Raw genomic sequence first — 18,643 nt, 5'->3', positions numbered from 1 at the left:
TCTTTGTGTTTTATTGCTAGAGAAGCACTTTCACCACAAACACACCACACTCGCCACATTCTTTCTCTGTCTTTCTACTCATTCCTCACCGCGATCTGATCTTGCCATGAGCTTCTACTTAAAAAACCCCCCAAAAAACACTTTAACCAAGGCGGCCTGAAAAACTGCAACGGAGCAGCTGGTGAAACCACCGATTTATTTCTCCACTCCTCTGGACAATTTTAATTCTCATAAAACTAGCCAGCAGTGATGCTATCACCAGCAGACTGATGAGCTACTGTGGCAAAGTAGGACAGATGCCTCTTCAGATTACTTCTTCTCTTCAGTGGAAGTAGGTCAAGGTGTGTTGTTGTTGTGCTGTTACTACACAAAAATGTGTCTCCGTTGATCACACTGTACGTTTGGATTGATCTCTGATGAATCTCAGTGGACCAACTGTTAGCTTGCTAAGGATGTGCATTAGACATGATATAATTAAAACGCTTTAATGGTGGAGTTTAAAGTACCTGAGCCAGACTGCACACGCAAACGATCAAGGCTTGTGCCGTGTCTTTACAAAGTCTCACATGGCTTTGACAATGTGCCGAGCTGAACCTGACATCGCCTATCGAGCCTACGTGCTCCGGTAGGTCTTGATGATATCTTTGATTGTCCTCCTGCAAATGGGGCAGCACGCGTTCGCCATCTTCTTGAGTTTGAGACCGCAGGCGTAGCAGAGACACATGTGCCCACAGGCGTAGAGGACCGTGTCCACTGCATTCTCATAGCAGATGGTGCATTCATCACTCCATGAGCTGGAACAGGATGGGAAGGTGGGGGACTCTGGATGGTTAGAGAATGGAGAGCTTGGGGTTGTACCTGGGGTGACAAAAGAAAGCCATTAGAGATATGAGAGTCTGAAGGTGAGGCAGAAAAACAGAAGAAACCTTCCAGGTAGTTCACCCAGACAGATTCAGCTCTGCTCAATCCGACGTACCCTACATCCAACGCATCTTTTATTTTACCTGTCAGCACTATTCCCCTATTTTTCCTGCTAATGAAGCTTCAGGACAACTTTGTGCAAGAATAACTGAGTGCGCACTCCAATCATCACTCCTGTTTTGCTGTCATACTGCCGGCAGCTTGGGACGGTAGTGATGTCAAGGATCGCTGCTTCACATCACCAAGGTAAATATTTGCTTCATGCACTGACGTGCTCATCGCGACTTGACGTCTTGGTGCTGTTCAGTCAGCGTTTGCGTGCTGCTGGCTGTTTCACTGCTCTGTTGCACCTCTGCATTTTAATAAATGTAAATTTCATAAACATTTTCTTTTTATAAACACAATGGAAAATCTGGAAAAAACAAGGCATGTGGAAATACTTGAATCGGAGACCATGACATGGCTTGTAAAGATGTCACGAAACTTCTCCGAAAAGATACGCAAAGAAAGGAAAGAAAAAAACCCAAAACGCTTGGACAAACCTGTTGAGGAGGAAAAAAGCGTGTGGTAGTTGGAGTTGAGACTTGAATTGAGGTTGATATTCAAAGGAGTGTTGAGGTTGGACTCAGAGTTGCCACTGCAAAGCATTGTGGGTGTGTTTGGTGTAAATGATGGAGAGCTGGGCACCGATGGGCCTCGCAGGTCTGGGTGCTGAGATGAGCCTGGGGATAGAGAGGAAACGATACCTTTATAGAAGTATTCAAAAGTGCCAAAGTTTCACATGCAAAGATTAAACATTTCACTTTTCAATCGTCCGCATCTTTGAGAGTCAGGGCTGATAATTAGCTAATGTAGGAGGTTTGATGTCTTGTTACATCTCTGTCGCTATCTCAGCCTGTCATTCTCTCCCTTACACGTACGTCAAATATTCTCTATCACCAAGCAGATGACTTATGAGTCTACAGTGTGTGTGTAGGCGTGTGAGTGAGTCAGGAGCCTATGAATTGATGTAATCTCCCCTCACCCTACTTTTCCTTCTTCCTTCACGAGCCCACAATACCTCCGGGTAGGGTACAAAAAAAACCCCTCTCTACAGACGCTCTCTTGTGCGTCCCATGTGATGTGTCCCCATCCGCACCCGATAACTACAGGCTCTGGCGTCATACTGGCACTTCATCTCTCCTCACAGAAGAGCGTACCAACCCCGATTTCATAGAAAGACAAAATCTGATCAAGTCTGCCTGGCAGTGATGTAGCATTGTTGTTTTACATTGAAATACTGCTACACAGTTGGTTTGGTCACTTACTTGGCGCCACCATGCTTCCATGTGTCAAATTATCTAATGTCAGTGGTTTTCATTCAATTCCACTATTTGCTTATCCAAATTTTCTTACAATACAATGTGGAGTGGAGAACAAGAAAAAAAACGAAGAACCACAGATGGTGGGAAAATGCAGGAAAAAAGCAAAACGCTGTAAATTCACAAAAAAAGGAAGGGAAAACGTTAATAGGGTTTGTAAAATGTATACAGTTTGTTGCATAACTGTAGCTACGTGACCCGATTTGCTGCACTGAACTCTGATGCCTTTTCCTTGGACCACTTGAACCGCTTGCAATTCAGTTTCAGCTTATGTAAACAAGTCATAGTAGCTTTTTAATCATGCAACCACCAGTGTGTTTGTGTGAAAGAAAGAAGAAAAAAAAAAATCAGTAGATGGAGCAAAGTCTGCATGAACACACTGCTTCTGGTTATGCGTGCTTAAACGTTCCCTAATTTGCTTGCATTTAAGGTCAGCGCTGGGACTGATGATCGCAGCACTTTGCTGAGACACACTCTTCTCAGAGTCATCTGTTTATTTATTCCTAAAGTTATTATATATTTTAAAGTGAGAGGACGTATGCATACAGTAGCATTTAAACGGTACTCCATTAAGCGCTTATGTGGCAGCTCTGAGTTAATGTGTTGGTGAACTCCAATAAGGCCAAATGGATAACCTTCTTGTCTATTCATGTACCCTTCTGTCTTCTCTTGTATTATGCATTCATGGCTGGCTGTGAGATCGTGAGTATGTGTGTCTTTGGTTGTGCTGGCAGTGCAGGAGACTTATTTGTGGTTGAGCATGTGTATAGTGGCTTTCAACACTTGTTTATTTACACATCAAGCAATTATGGATGAACATTAGCATTCCTCCACCAAACCCAAGTTTGATATTCGCTCTCCTTTTAGCCCTGTTTTACCCCCCACTTAACTCCTCCATTCATCCAGTACTGCATATTTTCTTTTAGCAACTAGCTTATGTGCTAGTACAGTGAACTCACTGCCATGCTAAACGTGTTTTCCTGGTGTCAGGTGTGAGGGAAACTCATTTTTTAACTGTGTTTTTGTCCCCATAAATTTTGCTAAAGGTTGACTAAATATTATTCTTTTTTACCACCATACCCCAAAATCCAATCAATTATGAGTCAGCTCTAGTTACTGCAATGCAGCCATGGGTTTTATATTAACGATGGATGTCATACCAGCATTTAAAAGAAAACAAACAAGCAAGACATAAGGAGGTGGAGGAGGAAAGGCAGCCAAATCATAAAACATACCCTGCTTTGTCTTCTATTTTACTCTAAATGGGACCATAATTTAGAAAATGAACATCATGTAGTATTAAAGAAGACCTGAATCTAGTGATTGAGACCACAGACTCACTGGAAAAGTATTTGATGAGATCATGAAATTAGTAGTAGGGTCATTTTCTCGTACTATCAGATTTCATTTGGGAACCAAAGAAGCGACCTTCTGCTGGCCATCTGAAAGATTGCTAGATTTTGATATTCTGTTTTGACAGCAAATAGAAAAATGCTGCAAAAGCACACACAACCCCCCCCCCCCCCCAAAACAATAGAAGTGGAACATAACTCACAAAACAAAATAGGAATTCTTTTGGGGCGACAATAACGTGAAGCAACGGCTGCAGAAGTGACGAACTAGCAGTAAACAGCTAATAGCAACATGTATCTACAGGATTATATGAATAATGCACTTGCATCTACTTCTCCATCATAACACTGATGAACCGTTTGCTTCCTTTAAGCGTGTCTCAATGCAGTCCTTCACTTGCTTTGGTTTCTCTCACTTCTGCAGCTGTTCTATCACGTTAGCGTCTCTGTGTTTTGTGAGATTTTTTTTTCTAACCAAGAAAACGTTAATAGGGTTTGTAAAATGTATACAGTTTGTTGCATAACTGTAGCTACGTGACCCGATTTGCTGCACTGAACTCTGATGCCTTTTCCTTGGACCACTTGAACCGCTTGCAGTTCAGTTTCAGCTTATGTAAACAAGTCATAGTAGCTTTTTAATCATGCAACCACCAGTGTGTTTGTGTGAAAGAAAGAAGAAAAAAAATCAGTAGATGGAGCAAAGTCTGCATGAACACACTGCTTCTGGTTATGCGTGCTTAAACGTTCCCTAATTTACTTGCATTTAAGGTCAGCGCTGGGACTGATGATCGCAGCACTTTGCTGAGACACACTCTTCTCAGAGTCATCTGTTTATTTATTCATAAAGTTATATATTTTAAAGTGAGAGGATGTATGCATACAGTAGCATTTAAACGGCACTCCATTAAGCGCTTATGTGGCAGCTCTGAGTTAATGTGTTGGTGAACTTCTGGTGTGTTTTGCCCAGAGACAGTGCTCCTGACTGGACAGTTTTTTTGTGAACACTAGAGTCCATCTGGGGCAAACATCTATATAACATTAAGTCACTTAAATCACCTTTTCTCTCAATTCTGACGCTCAGTTTGAATTTCAGCAGGTTATCTCGACCATGTCTATATGTCTGAATGTGTTTGGTTGCTGATGTGCGATTGGCTGATACACAAGCAGCTGAACAGGTGTACTTAACAAAGTGGCCGGTGACTGTACAGTCTATTCATAGCCAACGCATTAAGCTCCACAAGCAACACCAAGTGGCATGATACAAGCTGTCCTGTCCTACTGGTGAAGGATTTTGGAGCTGTCTGCAAGAATACCTGCAGAGTTTTCTTGCATCAACTACATTTTTTGATATTGTGATTGATCAAAATTAACATAAATATGTAAGGCACAAATTTTAAAAGATGCCAGTTCAGCAGCTAATTCTGAGTAACTGCCATCTAAAACAGAGTGCTAAAAAATAAGTAGCATTAGTATTAAAAAATACATTTTTTAATACTAATGCTATTACTATAGATCACAACTTTATAACAAATGGTTCATTTAAACCCTAATTTAAGAAGAGGTTACTTGCTGTGGGGAGCACAACCACAAAAATGAACTGAAAGAAGCTGGAAGCTCTGTGGTCAGAGTTAGGTGATAATTCTCTGCCGAATCTTTCTTGAAAATATTAATAAATTACAGCTCATATATGTATTAATCACATTTACAACTGAAATTAGCATGTAATTACACGAGTAGACCCTTAGACCGACCCATGAAAAGATCAAATCACTGTTTCTGAGATAACATGGACAAAATGACCACGTGAGAGCAACAGTCTCCCATCTGTTCCGCTTCACGGGCTTGACAACACCCAGCCACGACAAACTGTCTCACTGGCTAGATGTTTCCATGGCAACTCATGGCGTGCGGGATGCTGCGAGTGGGTGAGCAGAGACGTCACAAATGCACTCCCCACAGCTGGAGTGGGTAATGACTCGAAGAATGCTCATACCCCCAAAGAATCAGGATGGGAGGGAGAAAGAGGAAGAAAAAGGCAGAAGGAAAAGAGGAAGTACAGAGACGACTCGAGGACCAGTGTGACAGGAACTGGCTGTGGGTGGAAAACCCAGCATTGCAATTCTCCATGCAATTACATTTTAATAATGCATATGGAGGGCATCATGAGGAGCGATCACAGGCACCCTCCTGATACATAATGCTGACTGCTGGGAGCCCACGCAAGACAGAAATAACCTCTTCAGTTCCTGGTCTGACTGACTACATGAAAGGAGAGAGAGCAGAGAATCCACAGATGAATTATTATAGAAAAAAAAAAACTAACCAACCAGAGTATTTTGACCCTCTTTTTCATCTCAAATGTTAGATTTTCTATGAAAAGATGTCTATCGTGTAATTCTGAGCTGTAAGAAAACTGTTCTCTATCAAGACTTAATCTGCGATGAAGATAAACAGATCACAAGCACTCACTCATGATGCCTGCCTGCTGTGATATTTTACCAATACAGGCAAATAAACTATGTCCAAGCTCCAGCTTATAAAAATCCTTAAAGTGCAGGAGACTTACCACTGAGGAAATCAAAATAAATATTTCAATCTTAACCTCGTTCTGCACAAAATGAGGGCAGATGCTGAATGTCAAATGACCTAGAAAAATAACCTTTTACTGACACGAGGGCCTTCAATTTTCCACCTACAGTAAACCCTGTTTTGAAACTCTCCCAAAGAGATTCAAATATGTACAGAGTAGACTGATTACATGTTCTGAAGAGTTGAACAATCAAGTGATCTGTAGCTCTTGGACAGAGCCTGAAGGCAAATCAATTTCCTCAAAGCTCCCTGAAAAGAAATCTGTTTTTACTCAGTCATAATCACTACAGCATTTACATATAACCCATATCATTTCATTTCCAACCAAGAAATTATTTTGGAGAGCGCAATTATCTGTTCCTACTTTTTTTCATTCTGAGTCCTGAACTGTGTACGCACACCCACACTTTTAGTTCAGAGTACCTTGAGGTAACGTCACGTTATCACTGTGTGAAATCTGCTGGAATCAAACCCAGCTGATACGAGGTCTGTTCATCCGACGGTACAAAGTTAACATTCACGGGCAAATCGTGGGGGTTGGATGTAAATTCCAAAAGCGATATATGAGTTGATAAAAAGGCAGAGAGCAGCCCCAGACAACAGAGGAGGGAGAAACTATTTCATGACTTGACTGAGTGGGAATTCAGCTTCCAAAGGTCATTCCACGATCACGCACTCAGTTAAGAACGGAAAGTTACAACTGACACCCTGCAAAGATCTGTGAGCACATCTGATTTCCTTGAACGAAGATTTAATTATTCAGAAGGAGGAAAAAGGAACAAAAATCTTGAAAAACTGAAATCTAATAAAAGACTGAAATCTAATTACCAAAAACTCATTTTCTAAAAGGGCTGTGGCTCGACAGTTAAACATGGCTTCAATGCAAGCAGCTCTTAGGTAAAAAAATCTTAGTGTTTTCTGAGGGAGCAATAACAGTGATGGAGTCCATTCTTGTGATAGCTTAGGTTTTTCCTGAATTTGTTCTAATCCAAATTTGATTTAAGAACATAAAAATAGATTTTTAGGTATCTCTCACACACACACACACACACACACACACACACACACACACACACACACACACACACACACACACAATGAAAAGATAAAAACATGAAAAGATCAACTGAATCTACCTAAAATCCTGAGTTGTGTGATGGTGCCGTGCAGACCGAAGAACATCCAGAGAGGCCTGGAGTTATCGACGCACAGCTGCATCCCTGCACTGACGCCATTATGGCTCATCATAACCTCCCCCTCTGCGTTCACCACAAAGCCCAAGATATCGCCGCTGTGGAGTGGCATCGCTACGCGACGCACAGCCCAGAATTCCTTGCGGTCAACCAGGGACTCTGGGTTAGACGGCAGATCAATGGGCCTCAGGGTGGCGGGGTCACAGGATGTCACGCCATAAGAAAGCGACCCGGGCCGCGAGACACCTGCTTTCACCTTCACAAATACAGTCTCTGAGCAGCGCATTGGTCGGCTGGTGAACACCAATGTCCTTTCATCACCGCGGTGATCCAGCCGAGCCACCGTGTGCTTATCCAGCACGGTTACGTGGATGCCGTGCACAGAGTGAAAGTGCAGATCATTGTCCAAATGGCTGGGCAGAAGCGAGCACTGCTGTGAGTTCTGTGAGTTTTGGGGCACATGGCAGGAGGAGGAGGAGCTCAGGGGATGTAGCTGCTCCTCATCCTCATCATCTTCCTCCAGATGCATCTCTTGCTGCTGCAGGCTCAGGTCACACAGGCTGACGGAGAGGCGAGGGTCACCACTGCTTCGCTGAATGGCGGTCTGGTGGGCGGAAGCGAGAGAACGAGGACGCAGGCAATCCAGTGGGACCATCTCGCTGTCTGTGGAAAAAAGAAGAAGAAAAAAAGAACACACACACACAGCGATGTTATGTAATCACTTGTTTGTGGTGGGGTTTTTTTTTTTTTTTTTTTTACAGAGCACATTCAAATCTAAATTCATGCACACTGCCTTTATTTGTTCTCTAATAATTTTTATTAGCACTCTGGCTTTACAGCTGCAAAAAATGAATCAATTTACAGTCTTTGCAAGTAGAAAACAGAGTCAGGAGGACTAAATGAAATTAATGTAGCCACTTAGTAATCTGCATATTTCCTTGTATAACACTATTTTGTTTTATATCCTCAGTCTATACACTGTTTATTCATCACACCTGCCACTCTAAACAAATGGTGGCTTCCGGCTTCTCTGTTTTATAACATATTCATTCTAAAGCTCTCTCTGCACTAAGGCTTCAAAAGTATGAACAAAATTTTTCAATGTTTATATGTTCCCGAAACATATCAGCACTTTAAGTGGGGGAAAGCTATAGCTGCAGGCCCAGTGGCTCCATCACAGTAGGACATAACAGCTTTATGTAACACTGAAGGAAAAAGAGGTCCTGTGTTTGAGGCCCTGTCTCGCTGTCTCTAGCTCAGGGTCCTGTGGTTTCTTTTGCTTGTTTCTTACAGTCATGGTAAAAAGAAAGTACACCCTCTTTCAGTTTTGAGGTTTTATGTATCACAACATGATGAAAATACACTGGTCTCTCGCACGTCTTAAAATTAAGTAAATGCAACCTCTGCTGAACCACATGACATGAGATTTGTGCCATTACTTATTCAACAGACACTGAGCCAACATGCAGACACAGCGTGTGAAAAACTACGGACATTTTCACTGCTTCAAGTAGGAATTAGGAGGGTAAGTAGGAGCCAGGTGCTGCTCATTAAATGCACTTGATTAACTGATCATCAGCAAGTGTGAGCACCTCTATAAAAGCAGAAGATTTAGCAGTTGGCTGCTCTAGTATATTCAGGTATATGTTAACACAATGCCAAGGATGAAAACTTATCTTAGAAAGTCAATTACTGCTACCCATCAATCGTTCTAGGACATCCCAGCTAATTCTGCTAAAGGTCAGATTGTACAGTGCAACAAACCTAAAAGCTACGTCTTAGACCCTAAAGGCCTTAGCAAGTTACATGTTGAAGTTCATGACCTGTCCAACAGCTAAAGCTTGTCAAATTAGGCCATGCAACAGAACAATGATCTCAAGGACAGCAGCAAATCTGCAACAGAATGGTTGAAAAAGAAAAGCGATTTCCCAGTCAAAGTCTTGAATTCAACCAGAATGAAACTGTAGGTGGACCTTAAGAGAACTGCGCATAAAACAAATACCTGCAAACCTCAATGAACTGAAGCAACGTAAAGAAGACCGGGCCAAAATTTCTCCGCAATGATGTGAGAGACTAATAAGGTCATTCAGAAAACAATTACTTTAAGCTGTTACTGCTAAAAGTTGTACAAGCTACTGAATCACGGGGTGTATTTAATATTTCACACTCTGCTTCTGCATTTGGGTTTAGTTTTTGTTAAATAAATGATGGAACAGTGGAAACTGCTGGGTGTCATTTTACACCTAAGGCTAGATTTAAATAATTTTAATAGCTGCTAAAGAAAGATGATTTTCTTAAACTATGTCCTGATATGTTAAAGCCTAGAACTGATAAAGGGTGCACTATTTTTTTTCTACCATAACTCCAAGTGTGCAAGTGAGACTTACCACAGCTCCAGTCCTCCGAGCCTTTAAATGCAAAGATTATATTTCCAAAAATTTACTGAAGCCAGTTTATATATAGTCTTTGTCAGAGAGTAAAACCATATGTATACATCCAAATAGCTACCACAAGTGTTTACAAAACAAACTGCCTCAGCACCAGCAACTTAATATACCTCTGTCTACTGGTGACATTTTCAGCTATGTGTCTGGATGCTAAAATCAGCTTTTTTCCAATCGTTGAAAGGTAAAGGGACTCCTAAAAACGGCATTACATGTCTCTCCATGCTCTCCACCCCACCTCACAAATAGGCCTTCCTGTGCTAAATCTGCTCACTGTTAAATAGAAACCACACAGGAGCATCATTTAAAAAAAAAAAGAAAACACAGCGTGAGTGTGCTTTCCATGCACACAGATCATCTGCATCATGGCACGCTTGGGGACACAGAGACATATTTAACACGGCCATCTAAAACAAGCTAAAATTAGGCTGATTGGACATCTGAGGAGAGCAAGCAGAGGGCAGGCTGAGAGATGAGTGACATGACGGCTCCCAGCCTCGATCTGCTTTGGGCTTTCCCTTTGAGAAGTGGATGAAGAAGGAGAGCGCAGCAAGGGACGACCTGACAAAAAAAAAAAAAAAAAAAAAAAATAGGGTAGGCACTTGAATGAAAGGGCAGACCTCAACATCTCTCCTTTATCAAACAAAGATGGCACATCTCCGGCTAGCCTCTGATAAAGTGCTTGACATTCATTACTACCTCAGCCAAGAGCGTGCACGATCAGGCACGAGAGTCTTATTATTAGCCGCCTTATCATCTTCAAGGCAAAGTTAGCCGACTTACAGGAGATAATTTCTATTCTTGCTATTAAAGCTTCCTGTGGTTCACAGTTTTGGTTTCTGAGATTGGCGCAGCACTCAAGCCAAGCTGTGAGGGGAATAGTAACATTCAAAGAAATTCCAAGGGATTGTGATAAAAAAGATATACAAAAGATAAAAGACGACCAAACAAAGAAAGACAAAGACGTGAGGCAACTAAATATGTATGAGCTCTTCCTGGGTTTAGCCTGAAAAGAGTCTGGGAAAGAATTTTACTCATGAAACTTTTGACAAACTATGAAAATCTTTGGGTAATACATGGTGAAGCTTGAAACACCTAATACACCACATTTATCTTCTGTCTGATAAAATGTGCAAAACAATGTCTTTTTTACCACGTATCAAAATGGGGAAGCAAGGTGATTTAACTGTCTGTGAATGTAGCATGGTTGTTGGTGCCAGACGAGCTGGTCTGAGTATTTCAGAAACTGTAGATCTACTGGGATCTTCTCATAAAACCATCTCCAGGGTTTGCAGAGACTGTTCCAAAAAAGAGAAAATACCCAGTGAGCTCAGTCCTGATGGAGAAAATGCCTTGTTGATGCCAGAGGTCAGAAGAGAATGGCCAGAATGCTTGAAGCTGCTAGGAAGATTGAGAAAATGTTGCCTGGACTGATGTGTCTCAGTTTCTGCTCTGAGGGTAAGAATTTGGCATGGACTATCCTTCCTTGAATGTGTGGGTGATTCTTGGCATGCTTTGGATCCCTTAGTACCAAATGAGCATCATTTCAAGTATTAGTGCTGACCACCTCCATCCCTTTATGGCCTGAGTGTACCCATTTTCTGAAGTCTGCTTCCAGCAGGATAACGAAGGATAACAAAGCTTAAATGATCTCAAACTGATTTCTTGAACATGACATGAGTTCACTCAACTCAAATGGCCTCCATAGTCTCCAAGCCACCAAATAAAGCAGCTTTGCGATTGCGGCGATTCAGACCACGGATGTGCAGCAACTGTGTGATGCTATCATGTCAGCATAGAGCAAAATCTCTGAAAAAACTGTTTCCGGCACTTTGTAAATCTACGTCACAAACATTTAGGGCAGCAAAAGGGTTTCAACTCAGTACTAGCAAGGACCATAGGTTAAAGGTGTTAGCTAAAAGTATTGGATACAAATGAAAACTGTTCTAACAAAGCAAATTCATAAACCAGTGAGTTTCCGCACACACACCTTTTTGTAACTGTAAGCCCTTTGGTTGATGAAGAACCAACTCTTCCTTACAATCTGCACTCTCATTAAAATGTCGCACACAGTCTTCTGAATTATGTGAGAAAATTAAGCACGGTACCAACAGAAATTCATTGCAGCTTAGAGTAACAATTTTTTGAGTCGTAACAGCTGGCAGTGCTCCAGTGGTTTCTTTAATAACATGTCCTAAACATAATGGTAATTATGTTCTACTTCGAAGTTCATGTCCTTAAAGCTTTTGAATAGTCTGAATTCGGATTTTTTCTTCTTGGATCTGGGACAAAAAACAATACTGAAATGATTAAGTGCATGGCTGCAATTGGCCCAGTAGCATTAAGAGGCCTTTTAACAGCTCCAGCTTCTTGGTCCCAGGAGAAGGAAAAAAACACTATTTGAAAAGAGGAACACATACCAGACTGATACTACAGGGTCAGCGGCTGACCGCTTTGACTCTGGCTCTTTATACCATCATTGTAGCTGTGAGAAAACATCAGTAATCAGTGTAGCTCAACTCCTGCTACACATTATGGGGACATTTCTTGGCTTTGAGAAAGCAAGAACACATCCATGCCAAAATATACACCTGTAGGAAATAAAAAGAAAAAAAAAGTAGTCGACAGATAGATAAACATCCCTCTGCCTCTTGCGTTGTTACACATTCAAACAAGTCCCAACATTCACAGGCATAAATGCCTTCACACTGCCTGGAAAAACCTGTTTCTGGAGACGATATTTCATGTGCAATGGGAGGCTGTAACCGAAACCGAAATCCTGTTTTACTGTAAACACAAGCCAGTTTAACAACAAACAAACTGCAGACAGACAAACTCACACACAGTCTAAACAAACAGTATGCTTTATATTAAGAGCTAACTGCATCTTGTGTAACTCACAAGAAATGCACATATTGCAATAGAGCTGTTTTTATGTACATTCTTTTTTTTGGGGAATGCTGTGCCTCTTTTAGTCATGGACACCTCTCAGTCAGACAGTGGCGTGGCACTATATAGACGAGGGAGATTTCTTCCTCTTCCTTGCGCTGGTAGAACAAGATTAAGAGGTATTTTGGTCTTTTTATGAAGCTGCAACCTCTATACAAGGTCAGCAGCACCGACTGTGTGCGTGTGCATATATGTGTGTGCGTTTGGGGATTTGCCGTAAGTATGCATGCATTGCAGAGCTATCCAGGGCTCTGTCTGCAATGACTGAGTGAAGTCATCCATCATAAGAGAGGTGTTTGGCGAGGGTTATGCGCCTGTCCCAAAAAGGAAAGGGATGGGCTTCCGCTTATCAAAGAAAGAAAAAAAAAACCAAAAACCCCAGACTGAGCTCACTAAGGAAAGTGTACGTGAAGCAAGAGGGTCTAAAAGCTATAACAGTGATACATGATAGGACCCCATGTGCAACAAAAGCCACATATGTTGAGAGACCAAGTTAAGCAATTGGTTTTTAGAATTTATGATTGTGATAGTGAAAAGTAAAGGGCACACACTGAAGGGAGAAATGGCAGCAGATGAAGACGCTGCTGAGCACTTCAAGGGCACAGTTTCCTCTAGGGTCAGCCTTCTGAAACTGCCTGTAATGCAGTGCTTCTACACAGCCTTACTCATCTTAGGTAATTCCACATTGGACAACCGTCCACTGCTTGATGAGGTGTCTCAATCTGAAACACATTTCTCCAATTATTGATTCATCTCATTGTTTTTGGTGAAAGTAATATCAAGCGAACATCTGTGCACACATCGACACACAGGAAAGAGAGCACGCTTTCACGTCTTCACCGGGTCATCTGAAAGTGATTAGCCTCCTCTCCAAAGGCTTCCCCCGGTACAGTCCAGCTTCCTGGATCCAAAACTGACAGGCTCCATTACGATTTCTATTTTGATTTCCTGAAAATCTGTTCGATTCCATCTGCACCGATTAAATCACAGCTGAAGCATAATAGCCTGGCCAGCGGCATTTATTTTGGTTCAACAAATCAAGTGAATTCCAAGCCCTGAGATCACCAGAAACAGAGCTCTCATAAATAAGTGGACTCTAATCCCAGTGTGTACACTCTGGCAGATGTTAGGTCAAAATACAGCCCTTTAGTTTATATCAAGCCCCTTATTTAATTGTAGCTGACTGTCTGGCAGATTTAATTTACTTAGTTATAATCCAAGTAAAAACACTCAAAAGTGACTTAGAGAATACAGTGCTATAGGGAGCTGTACACTTGTGTCCTCCACTCACACCTCACCGGCCTGTAGGAGAGGATGTGTGATTAAAATACAAAACAAAAAACTGAACATGCCATTCCTGGGTGTGTGTGCAGCATTAACAAAATAACTACTTGGAGATGAATGGACACATTTATGCAATCACTTAACAGTGGCTTTAAAATAGTGGAAATATAAGCGACCAAAAACTGTCATGAGAAATGGGAAGCGCTAATGGGCCATAATGTTGCGTAACACTCATGCACTGTGTGTCTTGGGGACGGTGAAACCAGCTCGTCTCTGTTCTGACTCCTGAATGCAGCTATAGAAGCTGAAAGGCTCTTCAAGGCCCCTCGGCAAGCACCCAATCACTTCACTATAATTATACCAAATACCAGCAACTGTTCAAACGCTTTCAGTGGTAGCTTTTGATTTTTTTTTTTTTTTTCAGTCAGCATGCTAAAATAAACGAACAGTAAGGCAATTCTTCCTTTGAATTTGCAGATTCTGTTTGCTAGTCATTTATCAGGTCTTTCCTTGTGCTGATTGAAGCCACTGTACTATAAACTCTTTATTTACATAGCATCCAAAACATGCAGTCATATGAAAGAGAAAGTTTTCACAAGTACATACACCTCATGACTCAATAAGCCATAGAACAACATTTAGCTGCAATAAACTGAAGCAACGGTTTCCTTAAGGACTATCATTCGGTCACATCATTATAGAGGAATTATGGCCAACTCTTCTTCGCAATGTTGCTTCAGTTTACTGGATTTGCGGCCATTACTTTATACACAGCGCTCTTAAGGTCCCACTACAGCATTTCATCTAACTACAGCATCTAGATGAGGTCATGTTGTTGTTTTTTTAAAGAGAAGAGGCTTCCTCCTGTCTCAGCCATACTTATTCATATATTAGTCTTTTTCTGGTTGTACTTGCATGAACTTTAATATTTAACATGCTAACTGAGGCCTGTAGAGTCTGAGCTGAAGGTTTTAGAATTCCTCAGAGCATTGCACATGCTGACCTTTGGTGAATTTGCTTTGACTTTAACACACTGCAACAATCCTCTAAAGAGTGAACACACACTTGAATGCTCCAGACCGGCAACCTGTCAAAACGTTTTGCTTTTACGGAGTTTGTCACACTTGCATTCAGTGAATCAAAATCAATCATTTGAACTGGCTGCTACTTGACCTCTTAATTTAGATAGAAGGAGTAAAGGTTGTCCTTTTGACACGACTGTGTCCAAGAGTCTTGTTTTCTCCAAACTGACGTTGTATCTCCACACTGTATCTCAAAAATGCTTTTTAAGTTAATAAATAGTTTTGCAAGGTTGGCTGCAAACATGCATGCAAATGGGAATTGTTTGGCTGCTATGAAATAAAAGGGTGACTCAAGTACAAAGATCTGTACTATCAAGTTACACTACAACTATACTCTGAGACTGTTATGTTTAGCAGTTTAATAATTTGTATTTCAAATACAGCAGTACAGAAAAATAATTTAAATATAGCAATTTCTGCTATTTTTATGACCTTTACGACCACAAATTTTGATTTATTTATTCTTTTTTTTTCTTTTTAAACTTAAAGGACGGGTGGATTATGGATAGATTTATCACTTGCCCGAGAGCTAGCAACCTCAGTATCAAACTGGTTATGACATAGAAGCAAAGACAATGTACCTAGTTAGGAATGAGTAAGGTTACCTCAGATCTTGCACAGGCCTCTCTAGCCTTGCATCGTTTTACCCAAAAAGGTATTAACATGGGCCTAAATGTCCTCTTGACCGGAACGTAAGTTTTAAGCTTCATTAATTTCCATAACAGGAAAACTTGGGACGGCGTCCACAGCCTTGCGAAATCATAATGCGACTGTAATCAGGTTTAAATGTCCAGTCCCTTGAAAAAAAGGATCACTTTTCGTTCGATTTGTTCAGGTTTTCATCACACAGACAGCAACTGCTGAAGAAAACAGAAAGAAAAGCGCGACAAGCTGAAGTATGATTCATGATTTCAGTCTAATTCTGCCAAAAGAATTCACCTCAAGGAACTTACCGAATGTTTATAATATGGAGACATTTAGCATTTCTTTTTGCTTTCCTCTCTCACTGTCTGCCTTTTGCCTTTGGCTGCAAACTGACTTTTGACAGATGACTTTGCATATTGTTATTATCATGCTGAATTTCAAGTTTATTGTTTTTGGAGGATTTGGCTGTAAGCAGCAGACCAGAAACCCAATGTATTAGCACAACATCCATTTGCAGTACTTCAGGGTAATAAGAACCCTGAGGCCTATCGCGTGTCTTCATCAATCAAAATTAACAAAGAGTTTAGTTCTGCTCCCTTATGAAGCCCCTTTGAAAAAGGTAGGACCACATCATGACTGGATACAGTATAAAAACTGAATTAAAAGTTTTACTTGTATGCTATTACAGAAACCACTTTGGGCATCATTTTATGATACTGAATCTTTTTTTAAATCAGCCCCACTGACCCAATCCTGCGTGCACTTGTTTCCGACTGCACTTATCAGATCTGCCTCTATATTTATAACATATTAATCCACAAATCAAACCTTGTGAAAGGCCACATAATCTGTGTTGACAAGAGAAACAATAGGTGAGATCTGTAGCAAGTGAACATAAGTATGTGGCATACGGAGCGAGCACAGACAAAAATAGACACAAAGAAAGGAAAGTACAGCACAATCAGGTTTCGTCAAACATGTTTGTGCAGCACCGAGCTTTTCATCGTGTGCAGTTTATCTCTCTTGATAAAACAGGTATGAGTCAAAGGCAACTGCAAACTGTTTCGCTTTTATTTGAGTAACATGAAAGTAACACAATAACAAGAGTAAAGAATTGCTATGGACACATGATGAAATACTGTAAATCTGTTCAGCGACAAATTTGAAATGGGACTAAGAGTCTCTGCGGCCCTTGGGGAAAATTTGATAAAGTGATCATTTAAAGAATCTGGGTTGCAGTCTCACAGGCAATTGCTCAATTATTTTGTCGATATTGTTTCATATAATCAAATTCTCAGTAATCGGTCCACCGTTTTAATAATAATAAGAAGAGCTACCTCGATAGCCTTCCAGGGTTGATCCGTGGAAAACATGGAGATGTTTTGATAACACTCCATGTTTTCACAGCACTGCCAAAAATAACAGACACTACTATGTTTAATGTCCTTAATGTTTATATTTACTGAATGTTTATCTTCTCCAAACTAACTGACACAGTGACGCTGTTGTAAACTTTAAGCTTAGGCCTCAATTACACAGATGTAGAGACTAGTCTGTGACTCTCTTGCAACAAAAATGTGTATTCTCAGACTGAAGAGTCGTTGTTCCAGCCTGCTGGCTGTCACTAGTTAAATTTGGTGGCAAAGATGGTGCTGCACTAAGACATCCTGGTGATCGCTTTTGTCACTAGCAAACTGGTCGCTTGCAGTTTGCATGAAACTTGTCTGCAAACACTTGCCAACTAAAGTAACTACAGTAAAAGTTGCTCGTTTGGAAAAGTGTAGGATTCAGCAACATGATACATTTTCTACAAAGGTGCAGATAAGCTGGCATCTTCCATGCAAACTAAAGGCAACTGTGGCATTCTGCTAGGAAACAAAAACAATTGCAACAGGGTTTTTAATGCCACACTTTTTGGAACCACTTTCAGCTAGCAAATGTCAGCAACATCCAGCAACCGCTTGTTAACCAGTTGGAGAATACACATTGTTCCTTAGTGACCAGTGTGCTAGGGGGTTGCTAACTGGTCTCTAGGCCTGCGTGACAAGAGGCAACCACTTGCCAATGATTTGAGGAATACACATTTTTCCATGGACTATGGTAGGGTCACCCTCCATTCTTTAGGTGTGTGTGACTAAGAATTTAGCAGTCATCTATCATCTAAACCCTGTAAGCCAACTTGTCTAAGTTAGACTGTTCTGACAACTGTTTAGTGCTTGATGTTTCCATATTTGACTTGGCATATTTCAGTATGTGTGGTCCAATTCAGCCACAGCTTCACCAGCTCCAGCGGCAGCCAACAGCAGCAGCTGCACCCAGACAAGCTGGATGTGAAACCTCTTCCATCATTAAAATGGAAAAATATGATGATGAGAGCTGTGGAGTTTATTGCTTTGGACTTGAGGCCCGTCAGTGTTAATCTTCAATATTTCTCGAGTAGGGATAAATTATATGATTACAGGGAGGTGCATGCTTGTCAGCTCCGAGTCACTTTATAATAAAATAACTAGCTTAAAAATTGTTTAAACATACAGCCAATGCTAACTTTTTTGTGTTCTTTATGTTTATTAATATTAGCTCTTTTGGCAAATAGCTGGTTTGATGGCGCTGATTTAAAGGATAGTGATGTCTAATTTCTCATTTTATAGACTGAAACAATTAGGAATTAAAATAGTCGAAAGATGAATCATAATAAAGATAACCAACATTTCAGTAGCAGCAGCCATAAGGTAAATGAAGATTGCAGTTGTTGTCAGATTTGCACTCCAAACTAATCTGGACTGGCAGGAAAAAGAGTGCAAACTGGGTATCTTTTTATTATGG

General features: G+C 41.0%; 1 protein-coding gene across 2 annotated transcripts in view; it reads right to left on the bottom strand.

Moving 5' to 3' along the window:
- Window positions 1-613: 613 nt before the first annotated feature.
- Window positions 614-18,643, bottom strand: part of LOC146619864 (E3 ubiquitin-protein ligase NEURL1-like) — a 31,310-nt gene continuing 13,280 nt past the window's right edge. Inside the window, exons 4-6 of one of the 2 annotated variants that reach the window (XM_085369171.1) lie at window positions 7,360-8,079; window positions 1,464-1,643; window positions 614-858 (exon numbers count right to left, since the gene is read on the bottom strand). In XM_085369171.1, coding sequence (XP_085225297.1) covers window positions 614-858; window positions 1,464-1,643; window positions 7,360-8,079 — 1,145 coding nt within the window. The remainder of the gene's footprint in view (window positions 859-1,463; window positions 1,644-7,359; window positions 8,080-18,643) is intronic. The other variant, XM_085369172.1, reaches the window with a different exon arrangement.

The sequence above is a fragment of the Diplotaxodon limnothrissa genome, linkage group LG13 (genome assembly GCF_057381915.1).
Source record: "Diplotaxodon limnothrissa isolate DT_005_m linkage group LG13, D_limnothrissa_male_GT1.1, whole genome shotgun sequence".
Taxonomy (NCBI): Eukaryota; Metazoa; Chordata; class Actinopteri; order Cichliformes; family Cichlidae; genus Diplotaxodon; species Diplotaxodon limnothrissa.
The sequence above is the reverse complement of the archived record's forward strand: the minus strand, read 5'-3'. Positions and strand labels throughout refer to the sequence as shown.